We start from the raw sequence: 19,058 nt of genomic DNA, 5'->3' as shown, positions 1-19,058 counted from the left end.
GTCTTGTGTTTTAGTTTTCATTTTGGTTGATGCAAAACCTAACTGGCCAGCAGGCTGACTTCTAGTATTATAGCAATGAAAGAAGCCAGATGTTTTAAAATAAAATAAAAAAAACATAGTTGATGTGAGAACAGGGCTTACATGAGGACAGAAGGGTCGCTGCTTTGCCTGCTCAGGTGGTAAGAAACCGCCACCAAGAGGCCACAGAAGACAGAAAACAACACAGGGATATGATGCGGCTCCCAGGTCTCCTGCAGCAAAACAAGATTTGAATTTGTATCAACACAAAGCTTCAAAACAAAACATCTACCTGGATGGTGAGCTAATTTAAGAAAGAAAGGAAACCAGCAAACATGCGACTATGTTTTCACTGTCGTATTCAGCTTGGTCGGCTCTTACCTTAAGAGCTCCATAGCAGAAGCCGTAAAGCAGAGCAACAGTGACAACACTGCGCAGGATGCTGTACAGCGCCGACAGGAGACTCGTACAGGCTGCAGAAAAAGAAGACGGGCCGCGGTGAGACGATCTGAACAGACAGGAACTGTGTCGGAGCACTGAGCAGCGCTCCAACACAGCCTCTTATATTACAGTGTCATAAAGTGTGTGAGGACGTTTGCCATCATCCTGCAGAGGTCAAAGACTTATCTACTGCTGCTCACCATTGCCCCCGAACACATGGATGTCCAGCTGCTCAAAGAAGTACATGACGAATGTGTTGACTTGTGGCAGTAGCCCCACGAAGAACACGATGGGAAAACACAGAGTGAAGACTGCAGGGAGACGCATACAAGGTGACTTTGACTTTTAACACATCTTTAAGAAGAGAAAATGTTGAATAGCAAAAAAGCTGATTTCCTATCTTATGAAGGAGTGCATTTTATATAAACACTGAATACAATCCCCAGAAGGAAGTGCACTTACATATAACAAGGTCTCTGGCGGACGCCAGCAGTAGTGAGCTGGTGAGAGCGACTCCATACAGGGTGAAGCGGGGTGAGGTGATCCTCAGACTGCCGTGGTGCAGCAGCCAAATGAGGCCGCAGCACAGGCAGAAGTAGACAGGCCGGCTGTACGCTATGATACGATTGTGACCCTGCAGACACGAGGAGGCGATCACATTCTTAGACCATAACAGATCTCAAACTATAGTTCAGTAAACTGGTTTCTAAGAGCCATGTGTAATTGTTCCCTAATTCTGTCATGCTTTTTATTGGAGAATTTAAGATAAGTGCAGAACTGTAAACTACAAAAAATGAATTCACTGGTTTCAGTATTATATCTGCTAAATGTTACCTTCCTTTTTATTCTGCCCCCTTTAAGCTAATGCCCTTAAATAAAAAACACACATTATTTACCAACCAGCCTGGCTGGTAAATAAAATGTAGTGTTGTAATAGTGTTGATCTGTTCCCTAAAAATACAGTTAAATGTTAATGACTACCTATAAAATTAATCCAAAGGAAAAAAAAGGTGACCTCTGAGGAATCGGAGCCCCTTAGACCTGTCCCAAGGGATAAAAAGCAGCAGCATTGGGTGTAATGTTTCACTGTGGATAAAGGAGGCTGGCTGTGCAAGCCTCCATCGGACGTTATGACCTGCTCTGCATTCTACCAGTTCCAAAAGAATGTGTTCATTTTCTATCTATTCACTTTCTGTCATCATTAAAGGGGGAACATCCAAAGTCCTGAATGTGAGCCCAGGGAAAACAAACGGGGACAACAGCGGGTAAAGGGAGAGAAAGTAAGATACAGAAAAAAAAAAGAGAGCCTAAACTCTCAGCAGCTATTTAAAGCTTGTGCCTGCAGCTGAGTAAGAGCTGCATTAATAAAAGACGGTGTTTCAGAGCAGCCTACTGACGCAAAGGGGCAGGGGGAGGGGGGGACTCGGAGGAAAAGTGGCATCATTTTCCAGAGGCCAAAACTGTACTGAAAGATAACTTCATATTGCAGAAATGATAATCCAGATTGTTTTTAATTCTTCTTCATGGTAACTGATTCATTTTAGAGAGCTCGGGAAATGAGCCTAATTCATGAATTCATCCCCAGAGTCTTAAGTAGTGGAAAATAAATGGGTAATAATTACGTACATGTCTGGGAGAGGAGGAGTCTGGCTGAACACTCTGCAAAAGAAAGGAGGAGTGTTAAATCTGGAGGAATGTTGATGCATTGTGAGCAAACATGTATTTTTTAGTATTTCTAAACAGTTCTGACAGAGGAAGAAAAGACGACACTTCTGAGCAACGCAGACACTCCCTAAGGGAATGCTGTGCTTTCATGTTTTTCCCCGTGCGTCAAAGCGAATGAGAGCAACGTTTGAACTGCTTACTTCAAAAAGTGGCTCTCTGTTTCACGTTTTAAGGTCAGGTCGATGTTACGCTGCCGTGTGGAGCGCTCACCTTCAGCAGGGAATACTGGCAACTTGCAATGACGAGGCAGAACTGAAAGACCCAGATGTCAGTGAAGAAACCGTGGACGAGCAGCACGGAGCCCAGGAAGGCCACGAGGACGGCCAGGACCACGGCAAGCACGTTTTCTAAGACTTCGCGGTTCCTGAAGGAGCAACAGATATGTACAGTTCTTCAATAAAAAAAAAGTTATTATGTTGTAGACAAGGGAAGAAAACAAGGAAAACATAAAATCATGGATCAGTGAGCTGAAAGAGGTGAAAAGTCTGAGTTTAAGCTGCCAACCATGAAAAGGTCATTCAACTGACATTGAGAAGAAAAAAGGATACTTGTTGGAGCACAACTAGAAGCAATAATGGTGCATTAAATTATTTCTTATTATATGTCCTAAAAATTAAATAACAGGAAAAGCCAACTAGATAAAAAAAGCTACATCTAATTTCAGAACTTTTAGACTGTTCTCCCTTGAATGCATCAAATGCTGCCCTCTGGGAAGAGGCTATGCAGCATTCGATGCAGATACAGCATATTCTGAAACGGCTTCTTCCCCACTGCCATCAGACAGCTGAACTGTTGAAAAAACTCATGTCACAGACTCTGCATCACACTGACAACACCAAACATAATTGCACCATATATATTTAATGCTCTGAACTTCCATATCAATGCATTTTTTTTTTTGCACCATGTTTTTTCTCCCCCACTGTTTACATTTGATGACTGCTGCACTTTAAAAAAATGGAAATGTCATGAGTGCTGGACAAAACGAAATTTAGTTTTGTCTAAACTCTGTGTATGCAAAATGTTTTCTAAGTCTTAGACTGAGGGAGGATGGGTGTAATGCAGTGTGGTTTGAATCAGAGAGCTGTTAGCTAACTCAGCTGCTGTCCAGCTTGAAACTGTTTCATCACTGCTTTCCTCTGTTAATGTTCTTCCTTCAGAAAACAGCATAGGTTATTTCACATTCCATCTCGCCAAGCAGCGGGCATTGAAATAAAATAAGAGATGTTAGGTTTCCACTTTTTAAATCACTCCACAGAAACCTCTGAATCTGGTGCTAGCAGGCTAACAACTAGCTTTCATCCAAAAGCTAAGCTTACAGATAACCTTATATTGACCATCTGGCGCACCGTGGCTTGAAGAGTTTTCAAGCATTGGATGCTGAGCGTTTTGACCTTTAAATCGTTCATACGCATTCAAAGTGTCAGGTGCACGAGTTATAAGATCTGAAATTTTGCAGCTTGAAGCAGTGTGAGAGCCAATCACAGAAGCTGATTTGGGAGCTGGCAAGAAGACAGACACTGCATCCAAGCAGTGATTTCTGTTCCTGCAGGGCTGTCAGCATATAACAAGTCAAAAATATATAAAACTAGTACACACTGGATTTACAGAAAAAGCCATGAGAATGAATATCTTCATGCACAAAGTAAAGAAAGAGTACTCTTATCACTGCACTATAATATTTTGTTACTCAATTATGGTGAAACAGTTTAAAAATATCTACATTCATTTAAAATCTCAAAACCAAAATATTTTTGACCTTTATTTAAAAGTAGGATTATAATCCTGATGAGCTAACTGCATGGAGGACATTTTGAGTTTTTTTTCTCCCTTAAAAGCATCTTAAAACTATTCTTTTGCCAAACTTATCAGAGCAAATAAATCAAAGCTACTTTCTCCATTGCACACTCAGATGGGTCTGAACAGGTCTCAGCATGAGAAGCTCGCTGAGGTCGTCAAAAACATTGAGTGCATCCATTTTCAATATGCATAAGGGTGCTGGACGCCTTTTTGAAGCATTCAAAATCCGCTTAATGTGAACAAATAAACATAAAATAGATTATACTTCACAGATATCCTAGGTAAGGGAAACAGTTCGAATTCGCATTGGGTGTATTTCTTACCTGACTTTACTGATGTATTGAAAAAAGTATATCTGTAATTTTTTCCCAGCACATTCCTTTCATCAGATTCCAAACTCGGAGAACCAATATGCTGGTTCCTGCTTATTGAAAATTGATCTACAGACATGGTTTTTATCCATTTTCATTTCCAGACTTTATTCAATGATGTTCTCCTGTAAAGTCTAACCAAGCAAACTATTATTGGCCCAGAGATTAAAATCTGAATCAGGCAACCTACATGGCAATAAAGGCAAATGATTAACATCCAATACAGACCAGTGGGGGGTTTTATCCAAAAACAAATAAAATAAGCCTCCATCTCATTTTTAACATCATTAAACAGGACTATGTCACCCTCAGATAAAGGTTTGCAACTTTTACTTTACAGATAGGCAAAGACTTTAAAAACTCAATGTTAAGAATAATAAGAAAAAGATGACAGTGTAATCTTTTCTGGCTTACCTGTCGAACAGCGCCAGCAGGGTAAGCCGGTCAAAATGAAGCCCTACCCACAAGTAAGGGAGAAGCCACAGGCGGTAGTACTGTTTAGCTTTGCCAGCAGGAGCAGAGGCTGCAGCGCTCTCTTGTCCCAACGGAGCATCTTGCAGCTCTGGGCTTAGGTCTCCGTCTTGCTGCTCCAATAGCTCTGGGTCCATCGTCAGCAGGCGATTTAGACGGATCTGATGGAGGAAGAACTGTCTTATATTCAGTTAAACTTCCCTATGGTGAAATCTGACCAATAAAACAAACTCAGGGAGGACTCCTTCCTTCCCTACATATTAGAACATACAAAGATGAGGTAGAGAACGCTATGAAACCAACAGCTTCCACCGGTAAATTAAGGTAAAATGTTTTGGTCTCACATAACCAGGAAATCTCTTAGGTTGGTAACTCACCAGGTCATGAGGGTAGAAGCGAACTGAGGTAGAACTGGAGAGGTGGGAGTCCGTTTCCCTGCACAGCATTAAGACCAAAACACCAGATGAAGAAACGCATCTGTGTACTAATTCAAATCCTAATCTTGTGAAAACATCAAACTAAGGAGGCAGTCACTGGATGCTCTTGGAAAGCACAACTAATTAAAATAAAAAGTCTCAATTAGATACCAACCACATATTGTTGGAGGCTCGTCTGGTTGCAGGTTCAAAATTGACCAAGGACATGTCACATCCACCAGCCTCATATAGGGAGGGAGTGAGCTTTCCTAAGGAGACACAACAGAAGAACACAGTCAGTCCGTGGGACACTGAACACAATAATAAACAAATTATTTTGTTAAGCTCTGTGTTTACATGCAGAAAATTAAATGGCTTTGGAAACATTCTGCAATGTGGACATCAGAGCTAACAAGACCACAGAGATGGAGCTTCTCCCTAAGAAGCTGTCATTGCCAAGGCGTCTTGAGAGGCATTAGACTGCCCTCAATATATGCCCCTTTCTTAGTTCATCTTCAACTGGGACAAAGGGGAAGGAGAACAATATAATTTTATTGCGTGCAGAAAAGGGGTCCCAATAACTGGAAGGAGATCATTGCATCATGTCCTCTTCTTGGAATCGAAATCCTCATTTTATATTCCCTTTTAACAGTTTCCAACAACTGTAACATTTACAGAAATGTCAAATACAGCAATCCTTACGGTCCAAGAGGAACACAAAATGCTGCCATGGTAACACTATCCAGTTTGTGTTAATATTTGCTTCGACTTCAAGTGCTGAGTGTGATGTAAATGTCATGAAGTGATTTGCAAAACTAAAGCAAAAAAAAACATGTCAATAAACAGTTGCCCTGGAGTCAGAACTCTGTAGAGGCTTGTCTGACTTTAAACAAAGCAAAAGTACATTTTCCTCTGCTCGACTCATCCTGCGTTTTGTTTTTAGAAACCATCTTTGAGACATTTTTTAAGCCTAGAACGTATGTCCTGTTTATCTAGGGTAATCTGATCAGGTTATGACCTGCTGTGCAGAAGATACAAATGTTGAGAGAACCTCAGGAAAAATGTTTTCTCAACCCTGTACAAGCAGCTGGCCTTCATTTCTCCCTGAAGTAAAAAACCTAGTTTCCTTGTAATCATGTGGAAAGTCAGCCACAGGCAGAGGAGCTGAATAACACGAAGGTTTGATCCATCAAAAAGAGAACAAGAGAAAGAAAGACAAAAAGAAAGACAGAAAGAAAGAAAGAAAGAAAGACGCAATAGATGGGACATGAGGTTAAAGGTTTAAGGATACAAGTATTGGAGATAGGACCCATATAGTAAAGAAAGAAGTACTCAGTATGCAGCCTTTTTATTTAAAACATTTGGGTTCCCTGACTTCCTCTGATTATCTCCATTTGTTTCTCCACGGTGAAGAAACCACAATCAGTGTTCAGCGTATCTGCAGAAAAAATATCAATGTGTTCAGCTGTGATCAAAGCTTAAAATCAACACTGGAGTGGGGACAAGTATCAGCTTCAGTCATAACCAACCACAATAAATGGAGCATGCATAATGTCAATGGGCTTTAACTGATTACGACAGCCCACCAACCGTGAATAATAGGTGCTCTCCTATGATGGACTGAGACAGCCATGACCGTGACCAGGTCCCTCTCAAACCCACTTTGAAATGCATCAGACAAGACACCTAAAAATCACAGTGACAAAGCCTAAACACAGGACACAAGGCAAAATGCTTACATTACTGCATAAAAATATTCCCACCCCTAGATCCTGTCAGTTCAACAAATAGCTTCAACCTTTTTTAATTAAGATATAAAGTGATAAAACAACAATGGGCTGCTATTCCTTAGTAGCTTCTTTCTGCATTCTTAGGGTTTTTTTCTTGCTGGAAGGTGAACCTCTGCCTCTGTCTCAAACCTTCTTCAACCTCTGACTGCTTCTTTTAAGGATCACTGAGTATTTACCTTCATCCATCTTACCGCCAACGATGACCTGCTTCGCATCACAGGATGATACTGCTGCCATGAGAGTATATTATGCTCCATGGGCGCATTGGGGTCACCTATTTTATTACCGCTTCATATACTGTGATTTTATTTTTTAGATTATTTCTCTCACAGTGGACATGCACCCATGATGACAATTTCAGACCCCTCCATGATTTCTAAGTGGGAGAACTCGCAAAATAGCTCACTGTATATGTAAACCTATTCCACCCAGTCATACACACTTTTTTATCCACTGCTCTTAATTTGCTTCTTACCAAAGTCATCTTGTAAGCTGGTGGCGCCCACAGTAGAGGCCTTATCCTGAGAACCCTCCAAATGCGTGCTTCCGTTCCTGGCCAGCAGGGACACACTTGCGCTCAGCACTGTCACCTGGGACGGGGTTCTGGATGGCTGAGTTTTCACCAGGGAGGAAGAAGGCTGGGAGGCCTGGCTGAGAGCCTCCTGAAGACTGTTGGAGGACAGGGTAGAGGGGGATGAAATAAGTGGTGGGATTATTTCTACAACAGAGAAACACTGAGGGACAAAACTGTATTTTAGCGACATGATTGGAGCTGAACAGATAAATATGAAAGCAGCATTACACACACACAAAAAAAGATATTGATATGATAACGTTTTAACAATTACCCAACTTCCAGGTCAAGTTCAACCAACTGACTTAAAATTGGTGTAAAATTATTCTACTAGACTAAACAGAATAATCACATTCATTTTTATTCCATTTTAAGCCTTCTTATTGATCCATCGACCGACACAGATTTTGGTTCAGTGGGTCTCGTAAGCTGGAAGCTATTGAAAAAAATGCTACATTTTGATTTAAAACCTGTTAAAATATGAAAAAGACTTTGGATTAAATTAAAATGGGTTTGCCTCATTTATTTAATGGAGTAGCACAATTTACCACTGGTTCTGTTTCCGTTAGGTTCCTTGTCTTGTGACTATCTAGGATTCTCAAGAGTGTTTGGTTTGGAAATGTATTGACGGTCCTGCACCACTGCACGTGAGAAGAGGGAGCAACAGAGAGTGGCAGGCCAAAGTCTGACTTCCTGAACTGGTGTTACAACAGAAACTATGATCAGTCATAATCTGTGACTCTTAACGCCTGCTACGATGGAGTCTCCTCACCCGTCTGCTATCTACTAACCCCAACTTAACAGGATTATATGTTAATCTAATGTCATAAAATGAATACCTAAACCTAAAGTCACAAGACTAATACCTAAACCAAAAAAAGTCTGTTGTGAATTACATGTACTGCCCCCTTGGGTCGCAATATCTGATTCTTCATGCCTCTCAGATTAACTGCTTATTTCCTAGCCACCTAGTGGCCATTTCTTTAACCCAATTATTATTTCTGTACAGCTCACAAATACACGTAAATAGACAGCTATAGCATAATAAAAGGTAGATCTAGCTGTATGCGTTATAACTAAGGGATGCTGAGCTACACCATTTTCCACAGAAAATTGTCTTTTCCAGTTCTGCACAAGTATAGATTGAAATAATATCAGTGGTAGAAGAGCGCTAGACTCAAATGACCCACCTTTTCACCAGCATTTGAAGGCAGCAGATACACAGAAACATGGATCTCTCTGAAAGCGTGAAATGTGTCTCAAAAAACTTTGTGTCTTTTTGTATCTATTTTGAAACACAATTCTTTCCATAGAATTAGACCAGAATCTACTTGATGGCCAAAAAACTAATTAAATGCTTCTTTTTTTGTACAAGATATTTTTTTTAAACTTAAAAACATTTCAAAGTCCACGATTGAATAAACACCACATGCATGTTAACAGTGTGTGTCTGCCAACTCTGACCAGCCTTGCACAAAGTTGAGAAATTCTGCTGATAAATTTAGAACACATAATCAAATGAGAAAACGCCTAAGAAAGTCAAAGCATAGGCAGTGAGGGACTGTGGAAGAAAGAGTCCTTTTGCAAGTTTATTGACCCCTGGCAGGCTGCTAACTTGTTTATCCTGCTTGACATTTTTGAAGTTTCAGCAAGTAGAAATAGGAGCTCAGGAGACAGCAACAAGAGAAAATAGATCGTCTGCAAAGGGGGAATCATTGGCAGACGGACTGAAGAACTGTCCATGTTCTCCATGTGGATTAAAAATGTGGATGTTTTCTGATTTAAACTGTAAAGGTGCTATTGGTTGTCAGCAGGATACAACATCCAGTTAAGACAGGGTGTCCATAATTAGGAAGCGTACATAAAAGTTGAAAGGGGAACTATAGTTACAAATGATTTCAGGATGAGTGGAAATAAGATGCTTAAAACACCATGGCAACACTGTACTGGTGACCTTTCCAGAGATCATTAGGGCTATAATAATGAAATCCTAAACATGCATTACCATTTAAAGAATTAATTAAAGTAGACGTGTAAACACGCAAGATGCGTCTTCTGATACTAGCTGGTTAGTCAGGCAGTCTGCTCAGGTAGACTGCCTGACTAAGCTCAGCTGCTTAACCCTCATGTTGATTCCTATCAGCTGTTGTGGGTGTGTGTGTGTGTTTTGTGATTAGAATGAGACAAAGTTGCTTGTCCTGTAAGAGAGTGTAAAGAGTGTTCTTTTTTCACCAATTTTTTTAAAGCCAGCTAACCAATTATTTCACAGCAACATATAGCTTAATTTGACATCCTAAACATCCTAAAAAATGGAATGGAACATTTTTGCTGTTTGGGATCTGTACCATTATAAACTATGTGTGTACCTTGGTAATGACAAATAGTTTCATGTCTAATGGAGAGAGAAAAAAAAATACATACAAATATACAACAGGCTGGTCGATAAATAGGAAATAATTAGGGGGAAAAAAATAAATGAACAAAAGAGAGCATTTTATGTACAACTTATTTACTTGTAAAAAATGCACATTTGGTGTTAATTTAAAATCTTTGCATTTAGGGGGACCTTGTGTGTTTTATTTGAATAGTGTACTGTGAAATAAGATTATTTTAAAAAGTATGTTTTACATCTTAAATTTCTTTGCCCTTTAAATTAAGGTCACCTCCTAGAAGGGTGGATTGAAATAAAAGTGATGCATTTCATTTTATCACTTTTATTATGAAATTCAAGGTAGAGAAAAACAAAGAATCAGGTTTGATGGGAAAAACAACAGATTTTTAAGTCATATTGCCCACCACTAATTTCTGTTCAATTGTATGCTAATTTAATCTAACAGAGATGTTTTCCTTTAAAACTATAAAGAAAGCAGCAGGAGCTTCTAGTTTGTGAAATAAACAACAAGTGACACTGGCATCAGGCTGGGGAATCAAACCTTTAGTTTTGAAGGATTTCACCCTTTGATGGTTGAAATACAGACATTAAAACATAAAATGGAAAATAACAGGGAGGTAAAGAAGGGCTGTTGGGAAAATAGGGCAAGGAACATAGTGCACGCTCAGTAATGAGGTCATGTTTTGTTTGAAGTCATAGACAGTGCACGATGCACAATGTTGATGTGAGGAGAAGGAAAGAGAACGACTTAGTGAGATGCTCAGACCAACAGAGATACCCCCACAACTGCTACATGGACATCATACCTGAGAGGAGAGCCAATGAGCGAGCTGGGTGGGGTGGGGTTACTTCCTGCGTTGTGCCGCCGCCTCACAGCCTGCCGACGAAACGTGCTGCGTTCTCGACGGAAGACGATCGTCTCCTCACTTCCTGGTGCTGCCATGGTGAGAGATACCACTGGTAGGTTAGCTTAGATGTGTTTCATTTTCCAGACACATTCATGAAGATTCTTGAAAATTCTGTTGGCCTTTGCCATTTTTTAGAGGTTTTTACAGCACTAGTGGAAGGTTTTTTTGTATAGTGGGCTAACAGGGGGAGAGACATACGGCAAAGGACCCAAACCTGGGTTAGCCACGTAGAGGACTAATGCCTCGTAAATAGGTAATACACGTTAACCAATGGGCCACCGAAACACGCTGTCATTCAGGAGATTTTGACTAGCAATGCTATATAACCAAGAAACTAAACTGATGCAATTTAAATGACTTCCTCATAGGTAAAACCTTCAATATTACTTAATTCTAGCAGAACAGTCCAAACCATTAACAAATTGGGGAATCCAGTAAATTTAATGCATGTTAATGTTATAGTATGTTTCTAACATAGTGGTAACTGGGTCATGTTAAAAATAAATAAATGTATAAAATAAACCAATTCCCAGTAAATCTGGTAATGTTTAGATATCCAAACTTCTCATCCGACTTTGAATGTATCACCTCATTGGTGAATCACTCAAAGTTATAAAAAAGTTTTGTAAGTCATAAGCACAGGAAAGCTGAACTGTGCGCCAACATTGACCGACCCATCCACTGCTTGCTGGTGATATGAGAACACGCAATGACTAGTTTGTATAAATAGGGTTCCATTACTTGACTTGTGCAGGTAGTGTAGATAAAAAAAAACAAAAAAACATTTTCTACCCATTTTGTAATGCGTAATGTTAGAATAGGCCTTGATTAAGTGATATTACTCAACAATAGTTGATAACAACAGGCATGAGAACAACCTACCCTGTATAACTAAACAATGGGTTACATAAACTTTAAACAGAAGCAGATAGCAGAGTGTTTCTATCAGCGTGTTTGCATAAGAGATTTTAATCAAGACAGATACAGATATTCGGATTAAGGATGTAAACAAATAATCAGTGTACAATTAATTGTCTATTAATGACTGAGTAGATAAAAATCTGTTCCATCCAATTATCTGATGACATCGGCTTCAAAGGAATTTCACTGTTATGTTACTACCGTCCACCAGAGCTGTTGCTTATTTTTAAACAGAGCCTTACATATATTTACAAGGAATATCAGTGTGGAGACATGCTAGAGCAGAGATAGGCCCCATTTACACTACTATTTGAAAACAGAGTTCAGACTGAGCTTGGATCAGTGATCCATGCCGAGCTCGGTTCCTTACTACCGTTTACACATCATGGTAGCACGGTTCCTCGCCTCCTAGTGACGATCTACAGTACTACTGCGCTCTAGAGGTAAACAAGCAAATCAATGGCGGCACCCATAACAGTCAGAAAGTTTGGTTGTAAATGTGATATTTTGTTGTTTGTGGAGAGCCAGGCGAAGAGGGCAGCCTTTGGTGATTTTGCTTCACAGTGTCGGCTTTTGGGAAGTGGATACGACAAACGATAGTCTAATTACAAAAAACGAAACAACGACAGACGTTGAGGTACATAAATCATCACTTGAAATCATGTGGCACGGTAGGGAAGCTAGTATTTTTATGACTGTCTGAAATTTTATGATTATGGAGGCTAACTGTAAGGTGATGATGCAGTCTGTTCATGCCCTCTTTGTTATCTGAGAACTGAGCCAGAACTGAACCTCGCCGAGCCCTACTGATGAACTAGTAACAGTTTAGCGCGGTTCAGTTGTGTTTGGCACGTTCCAGTTCAGTTTTGCGTGCCATTTACATTTACTGGTTATCTCGGATACCGTGTTTGGACCGATCTGGGCACGGTTTCAAAAGGGCAGTATAAATGGGGCTATAGAATTAAGCCAGAGTCCAGTTTACAATTATTTAGTCATACTGGCGACAAAGATACCGAATACAGTTTATGGGCTTCTGTTTGTAAATATAAACACTCGATAAACTCCTTATCTTATAACCTAAATGGCGCCCATCTTGTGAGGTGAGGATATGATAGAAAAAAAAATAACTAGTAGAGGAAAACATGCTAGCAATAAGCATAGTAGATTTGAAAGGCTTTTGTGATTTAAGATTCCTCTGAAAGCAACCAGAACCAATTGTTCAAAAGCCGTAGTAAGAGCGGTCATTCTCACCAGATTGTTGGATTACAGTACAAAACAAAAAGCTATCTCACAGTTAGAATCCACTTCATTTAAAAAAAAAAAAAATAAATAAATAGTCTGACAGTATTTCAGAGCAATAGGACAGTTTTATATCTCTGGACATTGGAAATAATTAGTCTTTCACATCATTTATTAATCTTTTGTTTTAATCCTGTAATTTTACCTGTTCTGTTATGTCTTATCAATTTAGTAATCTGTAAAAAACATGTTTTTCTCTATTCAGTCAGTATTTTATACATCTGGAACAATATAAAGTTAAAATATAATGATTTTTTTTTTTACTCAGCATATTGTAAAAATAAAAGCCCTTCATATTATGGGTAAGATTCTCTTGATACATCACAAAAACACTTAGCAATTAATCTGTAGTGGATCAATAAGATCAATCAAGTTAAGATTAATAAATCAAATTAATTTACTAATTGATTTTGGCTGATATTTGACCAATTTCTAATATCAACATCAGACCTTGACATCCCTACACACCCTACACACTATATCATCAACAAAAAAATCTATGCTGTTAATTTTTGGTTAGAAAACAACACAGTGAAGAGTTTAAACATTTTTTAAATTGGTGAAGCAGTTTCAGGGCTACTGCTGATTATGATGTGGTGATGACTCAAAAGCTGAAAAGTCAGCGTCCTTTCCCATTTCAAGTCTAATGAAGCCATAAAACAAGAAGAAAATATCGTTCTAAGACCAGAGGAAAACTGTAATAACAGCTCACAAGCTTGAAGACACAGGAAGGGAATAGCACTAATTCTCAACACAACCATGCTAATAAGACGGCATCTGTTTGCTTCACCTCAACAAAGCACACACTGTGCTGTCATACTAATAGTGATCTGCACAGGGAACACTTTGCTTGGGTCAGAATTGCGACTCCATGGAAACTCACCATGGTTACGCTGAATGTGGAAGACCGACAACATTTGCAACATTTGCAATCACTAGCAGGAGCCACTCTGAAACCCTCCCAGTGTCTGGAGGGCCTCACTCAAAACAAGATCAAGTTCATGAACTCTATATTCACGCTCATGTTAATAAACTTAAATAGCAAAAGTTGACCCAAAGTTTCAACAGGAAGCGCGCTCCCAAAATAGGGACTAACAATCTTCAAGTATCAGGACATTTGAACTTTAAGAGCTTCTAAGTGAACAAGACATGGAACAATATTCAAAAGAGATTATAACCTGATAAACAAAAGTATAGTTATAGATAATATTTAAAAGTATCTAGGACGACCTGTTAATAGAGCATTTAAATAAGATCCAAGCTGTTTGGTACAGACCTCGAAACGAAGCTGCAGTTGCATCCTGAGGCTCGGCGAAAGCTGTCTGGTTGGGCAGGCTGTTTCTGGAGCGGGTCACGGATTCCAGCTGGGAGGCCCTACCCAGCAGAGACGCGGCATCAAGGACTTCCCCTTCTTTGGCTTCCAAATCCGACTTGGAGGTGGTGAGGGGCCGAGGCCCAGACGGAGCTCCTAAGCGGTTGGGATCGTTAAGGCAAGCGGCGGTGCCACTGTCCAAACTCAATACTCTGGCGTGCGTTCTGGCACTGCCTGTGCTGGGCATACGGCGGGAAGCACGGCGTTTCCCTCTGGGTCGCACCTCCGCCTCACAACCTCCTGGATCCTTTACTGTGGATGGGGATGAGGAGGTGACACCAGCATGCTTGGATTTCACGGCCTTGAGGTGGCTCTCTGGTGAGAGGCAGGAGGTGCTGGATGAGCTATCTGTACTTAGTTGGTTGTTGGAGTGGAGACTGGAGGCACAGCTGAGTTCACTTTGATCACTATAATCGTCTTCTCCTCCTCCAGTAAACACAGCACTACAGGGTTTAGCCATTCCACGCAAGGACATGTGATCCCGACGACGGCTGGAATCAAAACTGCTTGCTCTTTTCTTTCCTCCATGCCGCCGTCCTCTGCGCCCGGCTGACAGAGAGGAAGTCCTTTGAACGCTGGTTTCGGGTTTAAGCTGACCCTCGTCTTTTGCTTTATCCTGCTGTGTCCCAGCTACACCCGATGAGCCATCAGCGCTGGTCCTGATACCAGGTTCCAATGTGCTTTGGCCAGGTTCCACTTGCTCCTGGGTTGTAGAAGTAGCAGTAGCAGTCTGCTTTGCTGTTAGCTCATTAGCATGTGGGTTTTTATTGGCCTCTCGAGAGGGAACACTGCAGAGACCTCTAGAGCCAACACTGCCGAGGCTAGAGGTCGGTCCCTCTACAGGAGAGGGTACGGCCTCCCTGTCCCGTCCATGCTCATCCCCTGAAAGTGAGAGCAGGCTCTCCACGTGCGTAGAACTGGTTTGTTCACTATGAAAGCTGCTGACCGTGCTGTTGGTGTCCCTGTCTGTCCCACTGCAATAGCTCTCAGTGGAACCACTGCTGCGGGTACTTAAACTCCTCAAGCTATCAGCACTTCGCTCTCCTGCGCGAGATTTCCCACCCCCAATTGAGCCTTTCCTTCCTGCTCCCATGTCTCCCTGGTAGAGCCCTGAGCTACCTTCTCCCGCCTCTCTGGAGGCAGAGCGAGCCACTTTGTGCAATTCTTTGTGCCTGCAGCACTCCTGCCCCGAGGTGGAGGGCACAGCTTGATCCTGCTGGTAAAGCTGCTCTCTGTCACACAGGGCTGGTCTTTGAGGTCTTGCGGCCTCCAGCTCACAAACAGTGTCGAGGCCACCTCTCCTTGGTGGAGGGTACAGGGCAAAGTCTGGGAGACAAGGGTCGGGAAAAGCAGAGCCCGATGAGCTCGAAGTCCGAGGCAGACCCCGAGAGCGGAGCTCCTTTCTGAAGGCCTGAGACTGCATGGATGTGTGAGAGGCCACCTCTGTGTCACAAGACGAATGCGACAGGCTGAAATGATAAGCAGCAGAGTTACACGTGTCACCGGCCTCCCTCGACAGCTCTGAAGGACACAAGGAGGTGGATGGCTGCAATGAGGCAAAGGAGTCATTGGGAACATAGCAGTACATCTTTGTTTCTGACAGCAGGTCTATAAAGGAAACACAAGAACCAAAACCATCAGATGAGATTCAAAAGTGTCATTTGAAAGCTCTGCTTCTTTTAGCTTATTACCATGATCATGGCTGCAACTCTCAATGAGAGTCAAACTGATGTCATCTGAGGTCTTTCCCACATCACCTGCAGTGACAGAAATAAAGCAATGAGAATACAGATTTATGAATTTATTCCACCACCACTAGAAATGCACAAAAACAAAAAAAAATCAGCTGAACAGGCTAGCAATTTTTAACCTGATCCGCCAGCTAGAAAAAAAAAAATAGATATCAACTTTTTTTTTTCACCATTAAGTAAACGCATCATGGTTCGTACTACGCTCTTCAGTGTAGATGCTATTACTGAGAAAAAAAAGACTTAATGTTACTTCTATATAATCAGCAAGGCTTTTTAAAATGAAATCTAAAGGATGCATAGAGATGAAAAAACTACAAGTTTTTTAGTCAAATGTTTAGACATTCAAAATTATTTCAAGTTTTTTTACAGAGTACTTTTAGTATACTTTTAGGCTGTCATTAAACAACACAAATTCAAGGATAAAACTCTATATTTTCCAGGAAATATGCAGAAAGAGTTATATTTCTGTTGGATTACCATATTAGCTGCTAATAAAAAGTCATATATTAATTTGTATTTCATATTAAAAGATTAGTAATGCTGTTTTTTTTACATCAATTTCTCCTTCTCTCATACGCACACACATTGTGATGCTATCTCTGCTCTGCATATAAATAATAATAAGCCAATAACCATAGCAGGCTAATAAAATATTTACAATAGTATCCCTACATCTATTATAATAGTTTTCTAATTTCAGTAGGTCAGAGCTTTGTAAAATCCAGACAGTATATATTCAGGATCAACGTGACCCGAGCATCCTTAACAGCCACTAGTTCTTAGATTTAACATGGGCAAAAGGTTGTTATATTAGTGCTTAACTATTTTGCCAAAAGATTATATTTGGGATTTTATTTTGATTTTCTTCACTTATCAAAAGCCTCAGATGTGTCACACCAGTGATTTATTGTTTTCATGACTTTGAAAGCGTGCTTGTCCACATTCCATTGCCTCAGAATTTACCTTTACTGTAACATGGAAAACTGCTTACTCCTACTGGAATGCATGGATCTACACACTAGCTGCAATTGTCTCTTTCCTTTTGTGAGGCAGTAAACCCACTTTAAGTGTATTACTGCCACTGAAAGGACTGGAGTTTGGAAGGTAGTGCGTTAATCTTACTAAATGAGATGCAACCTTGATTTAACTCCTCTGAGATTTGAAACTGTTGTAAAATTGTGATTAGTTTTCAAATACAATTCTTAGCTGTATTCTAAATAAAATATTAATCATAAATAAAACACCAAATAGTGCCGCAAACTCAGAACAAGCCGTTCTAGTTTTGCTTGTGCAAGAATCAAATAAATTGAAGCAAAAAGCTGCTCTGTAGTGTTTTAATCAAGATCACACCAACCGAGACCACGACAGCACCGAGACCAGGGAGTACAGGGACCAGGACAAAGCCAAGACATTTAGAGGTTGAGACTAAGACAAGACCAAGACATTCAGAGGTTGAGACCAAGACAAGAGAAGAAAGTAATGGGGTGAGACAGAGACAAGACCAAAACATTTAGAGGTCAAGCTCAAGACAAATCAAGACATTTAGAGGTCAAGACCAAGACAAGACTAAGTCATTTAGAGGTCAGGACCTAGACAATTAAAGACATTTAGAGGTCAGACCAAGACAATTCAAGACATTTAGAGGTCAAGACCAAGACAAGACTAAGTTATTTAGAGGTCAGGACCAAGACAATTCAAGACATTTAGAGGTCAGACCAAGACAATTCAAGACATTTAGAGGTTGATACCAAGACAAGAGCAAGACATTTAGAGGTTGAGACCAAGAAAAGTCCAAGACCATATATACATAAGCGCAAAACAATATTTTGTTTTTTTTGTTTGTATTTATCAAGAAAGATATCTGTTGTAAATTAGATCTGGAATCTCAATGAGACCAGCTGTGTAAAGTTTTTTTTTTGCTTTAAAATACATGCAAAAACAATCTTTGCTCTGTTTTCTACTTCAGGTCGTAGAAAACATTGCATTTCGTTTCTTGAAAAAGTTCATGTTAACAAAACTGAACTGGTGAGTCACAATAAACTTTCAAGAGATAATGGATAAAGTAAACAGTCAGCACCAGCTAAATTACCATAACACTACAAGTCCCTGGGACTGTGAATGTGAATCTGATCAATGTGATCCTGTATCAAATACGAATTGGATTAAAAATAAGAAAAAACTAAATCTGATCCAAGCGTTTCATGTACCTGATCCTCCCCAGAAAGAAATAACCCAGAAACAAAGCAGAGACCAGACCGTGAGTCCCTGACCAGACCTGCACATCAATTTGAAGTGACTTATGAACAATTATTTTTGCCTAATAGTAAATAGGGCAGATTGCTGCACATTTAATATTTATTTGGATATTATATTTATCCATCTATCTATCTGTTTAGTTATATTACTAAAGCAAAAACAGCGTAAAGATATGGTAAAATGGTCTCGTTCAAAAATCCAGAGACCGCCCTGTTCAAGATAAAGCCAGAGTGAAAATACTGTTGAGAAGATAAGAACTCACTGAAAGATGCAGACAACCACTTCATCCAGACAATAAAGGTGTCAGAGCAAAGCTAAAACTCCATTCACTTCCTACACTGGATTCTAATACAGACTCACCAGAAAGCCTCCCATAGTGAGTATTACAGCTCAACCTTGTTTGAACCTTTGAGGTCCAAGCAATGCTGACCCTCAGTACTTTTAAAATCAGACAATGAATTCCTCTTCACTCTTACATAGGCCATTCTTTCCTGTTCCCATGTTTGGAGGTACAGAGGAACATTACCTTTATTTTGTACTTTAGGAAAGATGT

General features: G+C 40.2%; 1 protein-coding gene across 2 annotated transcripts in view; it reads right to left on the bottom strand.

Annotated features, from left to right (window-relative positions):
* The window catches only part of pcnx (pecanex homolog (Drosophila)), a 42,495-nt gene that overhangs the window by 14,736 nt on the left and 8,701 nt on the right, over positions 1–19,058 (bottom strand). Inside the window, exons 5-17 of one of the 2 annotated variants that reach the window (XM_015390640.1) lie at positions 16,190–16,255; positions 14,403–16,106; positions 10,805–10,934; positions 7,508–7,701; positions 5,418–5,511; positions 5,204–5,261; positions 4,770–5,002; positions 2,395–2,548; positions 2,086–2,118; positions 922–1,093; positions 660–770; positions 400–491; positions 142–251 (exon numbers count right to left, since the gene is read on the bottom strand). In XM_015390640.1, coding sequence (XP_015246126.1) covers positions 142–251; positions 400–491; positions 660–770; positions 922–1,093; positions 2,086–2,118; positions 2,395–2,548; positions 4,770–5,002; positions 5,204–5,261; positions 5,418–5,511; positions 7,508–7,701; positions 10,805–10,934; positions 14,403–16,106; positions 16,190–16,255 — 3,151 coding nt within the window. The remainder of the gene's footprint in view (positions 1–141; positions 252–399; positions 492–659; positions 771–921; positions 1,094–2,085; positions 2,119–2,394; positions 2,549–4,769; positions 5,003–5,203; positions 5,262–5,417; positions 5,512–7,507; positions 7,702–10,804; positions 10,935–14,402; positions 16,107–16,189; positions 16,256–19,058) is intronic. The other variant, XM_015390648.1, reaches the window with a different exon arrangement.

Source organism: Cyprinodon variegatus, unplaced genomic scaffold, assembly GCF_000732505.1.
Source record: "Cyprinodon variegatus isolate N-32 unplaced genomic scaffold, C_variegatus-1.0 Scaffold21, whole genome shotgun sequence".
Lineage (NCBI taxonomy): Eukaryota > Metazoa > Chordata > Actinopteri > Cyprinodontiformes > Cyprinodontidae > Cyprinodon > Cyprinodon variegatus.
This window is presented reverse-complemented; position numbering and strand designations above follow the sequence as displayed.